The following is a 12,181-nucleotide window of genomic DNA, read 5'->3' as shown; positions in this document are numbered from 1 at the left end:
GTGTTAAGGAAATTTCTTAGTCAAATTTAGGCAAAGTTTTCTTTGGTGATGTTATAAGCAATAGCCAGTTATTGTGAGGAGGAAATCATTTGTATTTCGAAACTTTTGTTTTTCTTCTTTGATATAGTTCTAGTTCATAGATTTACTTAATTTGTTTTACTTATATACACACAACAACAAAACATACATATTCGTAATGATAAACATATGTTTAAAATACTAAACTGATAGAGAAAAATATTTAGAAACTCTGTTTTGAATCTGGTCAAAGGTTAAAATGGAACATGTGATGGACAGATGTTTCTTCTTGCCCTGTTATCCTGTTAGATCCTGATTGTTTAAATAATTAGCTAATTAGAGAGACAACTCTTGGTTTGAGCCGTGGGTTTCCTCTGTGAAATTGTATGAGGATAAACCAACGTGAAGACCAGAGAGATGTCTATGGGGGAAAATCAAGCCCTGAGAAAAGTTTCAAAATAAATCAGAGGCATTGCAGATGTAATGAGTGTACAACGATGTGGAATATCCTGAAAAAGAGAAAAAAAAACACTGGAGATCTGACAACCAGACCACCCAACAGGTCAGCCAAGAGTTAATGACAGAAGAAAAACAACAGCCAGTGACATCACTAACAACCTCCACAGGGCAGGATGAAGGTCTCATAATCCAACACTGGAAGAAGAACAGAAATATTGAGGCCATGTCACAGGATACAAACCTCTCATCAGCAGTAAGAAGATCAGACTGGAATTCACAAAGAAGTACAGAGATGATCCATGGAACCAAGATAAACCTCTACCAAAGTGATGAAAAGGCCAAAGTGTGTAGGAAGATACACTACAGCCAAAAGTATTGGGACACCCCTCCAGATCAGAGTTCAGGTGTTGTTTTTCAGGGGTTGGGCTCGGCCCCTTAGTTCCAGTGAAAGGAACTCTTAATGCTTCAGCTTCATACCAAGACATTTTGGACAATTTCATGCTCTTTGTGGGAACAGTTTGGGGATGACCCCTTCCTGTTCCAACATGACTGCACACCAGTGACCAAAGCAAGGTCCATAAAGACATGGATGAGTGAGTTTGGTGTGGAGGAACTTGACTGACCTGCACAGAGTCCTGCCCTCAACCCCATAGAACACCTTTGGGATGAATTAGAGTGGAGACTGTGAGCCAGACCTTCTCGTCCAACATCAGTGCCTGACCTCACAAATGCACTTCTAGAGGAATGGTCAAAAATTCCCATAAACACACTCCCAGAAGAGTTGAAGCTGTTCTAGCTGCAGAGGGCGGGGCAACTCCATATTACATTCATGTGCATATAAAAGGCAGACGTCCCAAAACCTTTGGCAATATAGTGTATGTTCCAGAACCTATGAGCTGATCTGTGAAACATGATGATGGTGGTGGTGGTGTTACGGCTTGGGCTTCATGGCTGCTTCTGGAACATTCTCACTAATCTTTACTGATAGAGCTCATGATGGAGGCAGGAGAGTGATTTCAAAAGTCTGCAGAAAGATTCTGTCTGATCATGTACAGAGAAATGCATCCAAATTAATCAGGAGGAACTTCATCAAGCATCAGGACAGCGATCCAAAAACACACTGCCAACATATCAGATGTGGAAGTTTTTAAACTGGACAATCAGCAGGTCTGAACCCACCTGGGCAGGAGTTCAAGGGAGAAACTGACCGAAACACACAACAACTGAAAGAAGCTGCATTACATACCTACTGATGCCATGCTCTGAGATGTTTAACAAATCTGGATGTAAATGTAAAGAAATGAAATCTGAAATTCTTTCTTATATTCTTTCGACATCATCAGTGTACAGAATAAAGAAAAGGACCGACTTTACTGTTGCAATGCTTTCAGATATAAATCTTACAAACAATAACTCAAGTTCTAAATATCAAAGCTGTAAAAAATAAATAAATAAATCAAACCTTCTTCAAGCCAAATTGCACCTGGTGTCATTAAGAGAGACAGTGGCATTGGTTGTGAAGATTGCATGGAACAAGTAGCAATTATGGTGAAAGTGTAGGAGGTTCTCAGGGACAAATAACACTCGAAGGGAAAAAGCCACAGGGCCAAAGCAAAGAACATAAACATCCCTGTCAGTACAACTGGTTTGATAATATTCAGGTGGACAGTTCACGGAACCACAACTAATCCCCGGCCTGGAGTCCACGCAAGATTTCATAACGCAATCTCAGACTGATGATAAGGAAAGTAAAAGAGAAGGCAGCAGTCACTCGAGTGCAGGATGGACAGCATGGAGAAGACTGGCAGTTACACAGAGAACAATAAACAGTGAACTCTTTACTATGCCTCATGCAAAGCTCCTCAGCTAAAAAAAGAGATTTGCACACAAGCTTTTAGACAAATCAGCTCCTTCTGGAACAAAAGGTGAAACGAAAATAGCAAAATTTCAGCTTGTCATTGTCATTTGGAGAAAGAAACCGTGCTTGTATGAACACCACAGTCACACTCAAGCTTCTCAGGCAGATGGTACCTGGGTATTACACATCATCATCATCATCATCTTCATCATCATCAGAAAAAACACACATGATTAGCGCATGGACACATTAGAGGACTTTCACCCCAGAAATGGATTTTAGGGACAAGACGAATGTTTCAACAAGACAATGAGCCCAAACATAGAGGCAAAATATCTTCAGATTGGTTTCTAAAGAAGAAGCTGAAGGTGCTTGCATGTCCTAGCTGATCTTCTGGAGGATTTTCAAATTGTGAGTCCATCAGAAGGATGATGAAAACCTCAGGGAATTGAGAACATTAGGCCATTAGCTAAACCACAGTGGTGCAAAAAGCAGATTCCTTCTTACCGTAGATCTCTCCAGACTGTAACTGTGTAATAACAGCTTCATAAAAAGCGCTAATGCTAGTCATTTGTGGCGATCAAATACGCTTTACTTCCCTATCAGTCATTTTTAAACATACAGTGTCTTTGATTATGCTAATGAATACATTTATTCCTGTTCAAATTAAAAAGTCATTGTGTGTGAAAATTTGAGCATGTTATATATAAATATATATTAAATTCTAATATTTATTATATTTGAACACTTCCTTCCCCTCACTTTATTTTGTACCATATCCCAAAATGTCAATTTATGCAAGATTTACTATATGGAGTTAGTCTTGTCTTAATCTGTGTATTTATTATTATTATTGTTATATTCATTATTAAATCAGATATAATGCTCACTTTAATTATTTCCCCCGAGCTGAATCAGGTTCATGTACATCAATAAATGAGAGGAGTTTTTAATCAGCTGATCAGCCAAAGTACAAAAGGCCATTAAACAGAGCCAGGCATTTTATTAGACAAGAATTAGGAGTAAAAAATTAAGTAATAACAAACTACAGACCCAAGGGGAAGTGGAAACATTAGGAACTTCCTGTAATTTGTATTGGACAGAAATGGTTTAAATTTATTTAAATATGATGTTAGGCCACTAGTCTCACATTAGAAAACACACACACACACATCTGAATTTAACATCTGCCCAACATCTGCATATTATCTACACATTATTGATTTTTTGGTAGGGTTTTGTAAATCAAATTTAGCAGGAATCCCAGCGATATTCCACCTCCTGAGGTCCTGTAACCTCCTATGGTCCTGCAACCTCCTAAGGTCCTGCAAACTCCTGAGGTTTTGCAACCTCCTAAGGTCCTGCAACTTCCTGAGGTCCTGCAACCTCCTGAAGTCCTGCAACCTCCTGAGGTTTTGCAACCTCCTGAAGTCCTGCAACCTCCTGAGGTTTTGCAACCTCCTGAAGTCCTGCAACCTCCTGAGGTCCTGCAACCTTCTGAAGTCCTGCAACCTCCTAAGGTCCTGCAACTTCCTGAGGTCCTGCAACCTCCTGAGGTCCTGCAACATCCTCTCATCTGAGGCACTTTTCTATTGCACTTTTTCCTCCCAACATAATTGTATCACAAAGATAAAAAAAGAAAACATTTACACTAAAGGCCAGCTTGCAGCTTGTTGTTGACTCCTTTGTCCAGAAAGTGGCCACTTCAGTGATGTAGCTGTTATTAAAAGACAACAGGGGCATGTTAAAAAGCCTGAAGAGTCACTCAACATTGTAAACCATTTTAGAAATGGTGGATAGTGGACTTTTTATAAATCAGTTGACCAAAAAGATAAGTTTCTGGTCAGTGTGCACTCTGTGTGAAGTAAAGTGCAGATCTAAGATTAATTTTGCTGTAAGAGATGATTGGATAAAAATGGGAGATTGTCTCATTTATGTCACATTTTCCTAGTTGATAATGACAGAGTAACATCAGACTTCACCGAAACTCCAGAATTCACTTAAACTAATTATCTTGAAAATAAGGGAATAAAGGAGGGGTGAAACTTCACGGCAGAATCGTACACATGATTGCTGCTCGATTGGTTTGAAATCTGAGGGATGTCCATTTAGCAGGAGCCTTAAAATGCTTTTTCAACAGCTTTTTGCTGGTGTTTATATTTACTTGTTGAAGCAACTGTGCAGAAAATTGGGTTTCAATGATGTTTTCAAGCTAAAGTATAGTGTTAGAAACAGACGAGTGGTTTGTGGTGACTTTTACTTTTTGACAGGTAAATAGACGCTGGGCTGACGAGCAGGAATGGAATTCAAAATAGTCAAGGTCTTTCTCTGATCCTTCTTGATGGATTTGATATGAGAGACACGCTGATTTGGAAATTCTCTTCTGACACTGATATATATTTTGCACAGGTCATATACATGACTGTTAAAATGTTGACCTTAAATGCGTCACAAAAATGGACTAATTCATTCGATTTGTGGATCACAGTGATACCAGGAACCAAGAGAAGAATCAGCCAGAACATTGATGACTGTGTGCAAGGTTCTGTGACACACTGTGGTAGATCTATTGTTGGTTTTTGTCCAAAATAAAATGCTGAGCTAAATGTTGTTGTTCTTATTTGTTTAAGGTTTTGAGATAAGAGTTGGACTCATGATGCCTTATACTTTGCATTCCTACACTTCCATATTCCAGAATATTCTTCAGTGCACAAAATTGCTTCTGCTATGTCAGATTTGTGCAGTCAAATGAAACCTATTTACACCACTCGCAAATCTGTTGTCTGAATGTCGATGGTCAAGATAATGACCGCAATTCTGCCATCAAGATGATTTGCTCCAATATTCCTACCTCCATCAGGGCTGTGGCAGAAAAATACCTCTGGCTGGTGGAGAGAAACCGAGCTCAAGACACCCAATCAGACATCAAGCCCAGCGAGGCCAGACTGATTCATTCAATCCACTTTGCTATAATTGTTTTAGCTTTCTGTAACTGCTTTAGCATGGTTCTGCCTAGATTACTGCGTTTCTCTCTTCACGAGGCATGTGATAATGAAGCGAAGTGCAGGGTTTAGTGCAGAACTTTAGGAAAAAGGCATCAATTTAAAACAGTGGAATTGGATAATGTAGTTCAAGGTGACATACGTTTATAGCATCAGATCATATCTCTGAATGTGTGTGTGTGTGTGTGTGTGTGTTACTGATGGCAGACAGAAATAGGTTGGAACCCAAAAACACTTTCTCTATCTTTTTCTTCTCAGCTTGCCTAAACTGAGAGGGAAACCGAGTTGCTAAGCCTGCCCACTCTTCCTGGCCCCGCCCCTATCGCCACCCATTACCATGGCAGTGTCACTGTGGTTATTGTGGATGTGTGCCATCTCACTGAGTAGCATCACCCCCTCAGAACAAGGTGGGTACCGTAGGACACAAGGTTAAAGCATGCAGAGATGAATGTTTACAATGTTTACAAATCTGTTTGAATTAGGGATGTAGAAATGGATTTGAATCTCTCTCTCTTCCTGTCTGTGTGTTCCTCTGAGCAGCTCTCAGCAGAGCAGCAATGCCCTTCGGTCTGATGAGGAGAGAGCTGGCATGTGAAGGGTACCCTATTGAGCTGCGCTGCCCAGGAAGTGATGTCATCATGATCGAGACGGCCAACTACGGCCGCACAGATGACAAGATTTGCGATGCTGATCCGTTTCAGATGGAGAACGTGCAGTGTTACCAACCGGACGCCTTCAAGATCATGTCTCACAGGTCTGTAATAATAATAATAATAATAATAATAATTATAATGATAATACAATATATATGTAATTAGACACATTTTCGTTCCTATTGCTAGTTTAGCAATTGACAGAGTGTGTCCCTAGTTACAGTGGATCAGATCACAAGACGGTAAAATCTCACTGTTTTCTGCATCAAGCTTCTAGAAAATAAAGAATTATAGAATGGACCATGGCCTTGGTGTTAAAGGCTGGTTCCAGTTTATTACAGAGATACAATTTATGGCTAAATGTATGTGCACCCTGAATATCATACTTATATGTGTGACAAAGCTGAAAGCAAACAACTGTCCAGAATGTCCCCATGAACCAGACTTCCTGAGTGACCTCCAAGAAGACCTGGTATGGAGGTTAAAGTTGGACTGGAAGAACTCGAGTGTCCTGCACAGAGCCCTGACCGAACACGTTTGATATGAACTGGAACGCAGACCATGCCCAAAGGCCTCCTCTCCTGACCACACTTGTGCCCATATGAGGGCAATTGGTCAGGTGTCCACATCCTTTTGACCAGAATGTGTAGAAGCTGTAACTCCTCCATGCAATCTTCTGTCTTGTGCAGCATATATTCGACAAAAAAGACACAAGTTCTCCTTGCTCTAGAGCATTGGTGTGAAACCGGATCCACACCTGAGTCTACTGAAAGCCAAGATCAGTTGATTAAACAGGTGGAATCAGGTGTGGCTTTTGCTCGGTTGGAATGAAAACCTGCACCCACACCGGCCCTTTGTGGATTCGGTTTGACACCTATGCTCTAGAGTCAAAACTCCAAGGAGGTGGTTCGGCTCCTTCTGTCTGAGGAGATTCAAATGAAATGTCCAGGGACTGGAGACAACTCACTGTGTTTCAGCCTGGAGAAATGGGCTGGTTGTTGTTGAGTGCCTCATGGGTTATGGGTAGGGTTATGCATATAGCAAGACTTGGATGAGGTCCAGCTCCGCCCCCTGGACTCCTGGTTTTGTAGCAAAGACTCGAAAGTAAAGACAGTTTAATAGCAGGCTTTTATTGGAACATATGAGCGCACTGATAGCCATTTTGATAGCCAAATTTTAAAAAAAATCTGTAATATAGCTTAGTAGACTTTTCACCATGGACAGCTATGAAATTAAAAACAGATTATTACTGGTGATCTTACTGTGCTTTGCTACATTTACCACTTAAAATGAAAATGATAGTGAGGTGAAATAGTAATGTAATTCTTGAAATCTGTTTAGCCGTGCAAGAGAATCCTCAATGAGGGAAAAAGAGGTTGTGAGGTCACACGTCCATATGATCATCAAAGGCTAATCCATATAGCTTCAGAAACAGGTCACATCACAATAATCAAAACTGTGAGATTGGAACTGTGGACATTTTGAACAATTGTAATGACGTTCCATTTTCGTGTGGACGTAATGAGGGGCAGTGAGTAAAAAAAAGCATGGTATAATACAGAATTCCATGTGCTAAGGTAGGGGGCATGATGGCTTAATGGGTAGCATTTTTGCCTCATACCTCCAGGGCTTGGGGGTTTGATTCTTGTGTGTGTGTGTGTGTGTGTGTGTGAGTGTGTGAAGTTTGCATGGTTGTATTAGAAGGTCTGTTTGGGTTAGGCTGTGTTCTCTTACCTGGTTGGGGCATGTCCTCTTCTTCCGAGAAATGATATATTGATTTGTTGATAAATATTAGACATGTATATTATACCTCCGTCTTGGCAGCCGTATCTTTTACGTGTAGCAGTGTGGTCTATTTTGACGGTATGTCTATTTAATCACAGGAGCTATGTATAAGGGAGAAGTTCCTTATCTATCTCAGGGTGGTATTTGTAAGTGATGGGAAGAAAGCAAGCGCAGTGTTTGATACGGTCGAAGATAAAACACTGTGGAGGTTAATGAGCTGAAGGAGATCTGTTCTACAGGGTGGGAGACTGGTGTGTGATGAGGGGATTATGGAGATCAGCAGCGGTCCAACATGAGATCTGAGAGGCATCAGAAAGCCAGGAGTCTGACTCTATCATACCAGATACAAGCAGCCTTTGGGCTTCTCACTTCTTCCAAACATTTGTGTCACATTAAATCATAATTTATCTCAGCTCAGAACTGTGGTGATGCTCGGGGTTAAATATTTTGATAGATATTTTAGCAACACAGTGTTGGACTGTTTGTTTTTTTTTTTAGAGTTTCTGACCCGGGATCTTCCCTAGAACCTGCAGGAGGTTCTGGATGTGGATTGCATTGTTCATTGAGTATCCTTGAGTATTGCTTGTCTCCTGCTAATGTTTATTTAACGCGCTATCAGTGTTGTCTTTTCAACCTTCAGAGGCGTGTCCACACGACTGTATCAGATATGTAGATAAGTCTGATAATTAAACGAAATATCCGTCTAATAAAATCTGTCCATCTTGCCATGCTCCGGGTCATCTCTCTCTCTCTCTCTCTCTCTCTCTCTCTCTCTCTCTCTGCACGTTATAGGAATTTTTTAACGCTAAAGATGCTTAGCTCTCCACACAGATGAACGATAAAGCGTGCACACCGTTTTGTTTTTTTTATCAGACTGACTGTGAGAGAATTTTTATTATGTCATAAAAAGAAATCAGTACAGCGAGCACATGCTCTCACTGACACAGTCCTAAACGGATTAGCCAAATAATCGGTGTTATATTTGGCCGAATAATCGATTTCTGCAGGCCGGGTGATGGTGCATGTGCATTTGCGCGTGCATGTGTTTGTGTGTGCGTACGCTAGCTGTGGCGCCACGGTGTCTCTCCTCTGTTTGTGCTGCTGCTGCTTCCTAGAAGAGCAAATCAATTTCCACTCGCTTGCTCTCTCCCATTACACACACATACACACACCCACACACACACACACACCCACACACACACACACCCACACACACACACACACACACACACACACACACTGAGAGCTTGCCATCTTCTCTTAAACACTCAGCAAAGAGCGATGAGAAGCACGCGAGAGAGAGAGAGAGAGAGAGAGAGCGATGAGAGGAGAGCCATCCAATTCCCCCAATTATAACGCTCGAGCCGGTGCAGAGACGTATGCGTCAAGCCGAGGCGTATCGTCTATAATAACACACGCGTCCCAACACCACGTCTGCTAAATTAGTAAAGTGCGATCTCAGCATTTATGGAAAATCCCGATAAGATTCTCATCAGGAGCGTCAGCAGCGCCTGGACCTACAGAAGGGAATGACACGAGTGTTTCTTCCACATGTCGGGGCTCTGAATTTTATCCGGATCAGATTTTAAACACACATATGTTTACACTCGGAGCCAAACGCGGCTCTGATTAGCAAGACTGAAATCTGATAGCTGTAATTGCACTATTATGCAAATCAGCTCGTTACGTTCCGACTCCCACTTCCTCACTTGTTGATGTTTTATTAATAAGGTGGCTGCTGCATCAAAACATCTGATTTTTATTCCAGGAACGTTTCATCTCCATAACTTCAGCATTCATGTAGCTTGTCTGCCTCCTCCATTTATTCTCTCTCTCTCTCTCTCTTTGTGACTCTCCCTCTACCTCTGTCTCTCCCCTGTTCTGTTCTCTCTCTCTTTCTCTCCCCTTCTCTCTCTCTCTCTCACCCCCCCCTTCTCTCTCTCAGGTGTAATAACCGTACCCAGTGTGTGGTTGTTGCTGGAGCTGATGTGTTTCCTGATCCCTGTCCCGGAACATATAAATACCTGGAAATCCAGTATGAATGTGTGCCATACAGTAAGTAAACACACACACACACACACACACACACACACACACACAGAATTGCAAATGTTTGGTGTCACACAAAAAACCCTAAAAAGCCACAAATGTATACAAAACGTGATCACATGCTCTTTCTCTCTCTCTCTCTCTCTCTCTCTGTCTCTCTCTCTCTCTCTGTCTCTCAAACACACACACACACACACACACACACTTCCCACAATCTTTCCTACTCCAACCAGTACACCATCCATCCCCTTGCTTCTCCTTCTCTTCTCTCCTTCTCTTCTCTTCCCTTTTCTCATTTCCCCTTATCTCCATGACGACACACACATCGTTCCCTCCTCACCTTTTCTTTTTTATCTTCACTTCTCTCCTCCATTCCTCTCCCTCTCTTCTGTTATTAATCTTTTTTGACTTTCCTTTTTTTTCTTTTATATTTTCATTATGCCTATTATTCTTTCTCCTTCTTGTTTTTTCTCCTTTCTTTTCCTTTGTCTTTTCCCCTTCTTTTTTTGCCCTCTCCATCCTTCCCTCCCTCCCTCCCCTCTCTCCACCCCTCTGACCCTGGCTCCACCCCCTCCCTCTCTCCACTCCTCCACTGGGTGTGATTGGTGATTTTTTGGGCACTTGGGTCTGATCCTTTTCTCCTTCTTTAGGGGTTACTCTGAGTGCCTGCAGCTTTTCCTTTGTTTTTCCTCTAACGCAGTTTGTCCATTCTTTCTGTCCTCCAGGAGCAGGAGCCACTTTAAGTTACCACGCCGATGCCGGCTTTCATTCGTTTCTTCATTCTGTCCTTCATTTCTCTCCTTTACATTTCCTTACAGCATGAACAAGCAATACATTAATGCTTTATTTTCTAACCGAAACTTTCCACCAATCAGGTTTCAGCGATCCAGACCTGTGTTAACCAATAAGATCGAGTTTTCAGGTCCTCTGCTGTGGAGTGTAACGATACGACTTGATGTCATCTGCCATGCTCACTCCTCTGTGTGTGTGTGTGTGTGTTCCTGTTCAGTCTAGAAAGACCAGTGTTTGTGACAACTTCTCAGTTCTCCAAGGAGTGAAGTCACATCTCCTCTGTGTGTGTGTGTGTGTGTGTGTGTGTGTCATACCTGATTAATGTCCCTGTTGTAAGGCTGACACGAGTTTCCCCCTGTGTGTGTGTGTGTCCTCACAAATCAGCCATGGTGAGAGATGTTGACATGAAAATTACTAGAGTGTGCACGAGTGTGTGTGTGTGTGTGTGTGTGTTCGAGCGAACATGTTGCCATGGAGACAGCCGTACCTTGCTTAAACATCCGGGTTGAATTAGACATGTACCTGATTATCAGTGATCTGATTTATATCGTATGTAACTTCACACTACATTATCTCCTTACACGAAACAGCACCATGGCCAGCAACGCCGGGAACGATCTGTTGCTATAGAAACGATAAAGTATTAAAATGAGCTGGAGTTACGGTCACACCTTCTGACCAATCAGAACCCACCGCAGTGTCAGAAAGCCGATTCAGAAAAACTGATAAACATCAGCTCATGCCTAATAACAAACCATCATTATATTTATATTGATTCTTCATCATCATCATCATCATCATCATTATCAGCTTTGCCATTTTTCTCTCTCTTCTCTTTCCACGTCTAGCTCTTCCCAGCAGCCCCAGGCAGGAGGATGAGTGGAAGGATGGTTGAATGCATGGACAGATGGAGGGAGGGGCGGGGTGGAGGGGTGGAGAGAGAACAGGGGTGATGCAGAATGGGGACATTTTGGTTTTTTTAACAATCCCCAAAAATTCAGTGGTTTAAACTACAGACAAGTGAGATCTCAAGTCTGTAGCTTCCCTCTTCCCTTTCCTCCCTTCATACCCATTCGTTTTATTGAACCCTGCCCCTCCTTCTTCTCTCTCTCTCTCTCTCTCTCTCTCTCTGACCCAACATGGCTAACGTTGAACGAATCATTTCCACTTGATCTTTAAAGCTTGAAAGAAAATCAGAAAGAAGGCTGCTGTGTGAACTGAAATCTCTCTCTTTTTTTTCTCCTCCGTCTTCTCTTTGCTTCTCTTTCTTCTCTGCCAACTTTTGTCCCTCTTTCTTTCTTTCTTTCTTTCTTTCTTTCTTTCTTCTTTCTTTCTTTCTTTCTTTCTTTCTTTCTTTCCTACCTCCCCTCTCTCTGTTTATCTCCGACGCTTGAGTAGAAGTGGACCAAAAAGGTAAAGACCGTGTTAACGCCGCAGTTTCTCCCTCTCCCTCCCTCATTCTTCCTCTCTTTCTCTCTATCCTTCCTTCTGCAAATCCTTGGCCCCTGTGATGTGGTCCGGTTTGATGTAACCTTTTCTTCTTCATTCTCTCTTTCTCTCAGCGA

The 12,181-nt window shown here is 41.9% G+C and overlaps 1 protein-coding gene across 6 annotated transcripts in view; it reads left to right on the top strand.

Annotated features, from left to right (window-relative positions):
- Positions 1 to 12,181, top strand: part of LOC131347120 (adhesion G protein-coupled receptor L1-like) — a 38,538-nt gene that overhangs the window by 10,144 nt on the left and 16,213 nt on the right. For 5 of the 6 annotated variants that reach the window (XM_058381016.1, XM_058381013.1, XM_058381011.1 and 2 more), the window contains exons 2-4: positions 5,596 to 5,744; positions 5,878 to 6,091; positions 9,721 to 9,830. In XM_058381016.1, coding sequence (XP_058236999.1) covers positions 5,675 to 5,744; positions 5,878 to 6,091; positions 9,721 to 9,830 — 394 coding nt within the window. In that variant the 5' untranslated portion in view covers positions 5,596 to 5,674. Of the gene's footprint in view, positions 1 to 5,595; positions 5,745 to 5,877; positions 6,092 to 9,720; positions 9,831 to 12,181 lie in introns of those variants that run through there. The other variant, XM_058381017.1, reaches the window with a different exon arrangement.

This window comes from Hemibagrus wyckioides, linkage group LG26, assembly GCF_019097595.1.
Source record: "Hemibagrus wyckioides isolate EC202008001 linkage group LG26, SWU_Hwy_1.0, whole genome shotgun sequence".
NCBI lineage: Eukaryota > Metazoa > Chordata > Actinopteri > Siluriformes > Bagridae > Hemibagrus > Hemibagrus wyckioides.
Note: the sequence above shows the minus strand (reverse complement) of the source record. Positions and strands in the feature narration are given on the sequence as shown.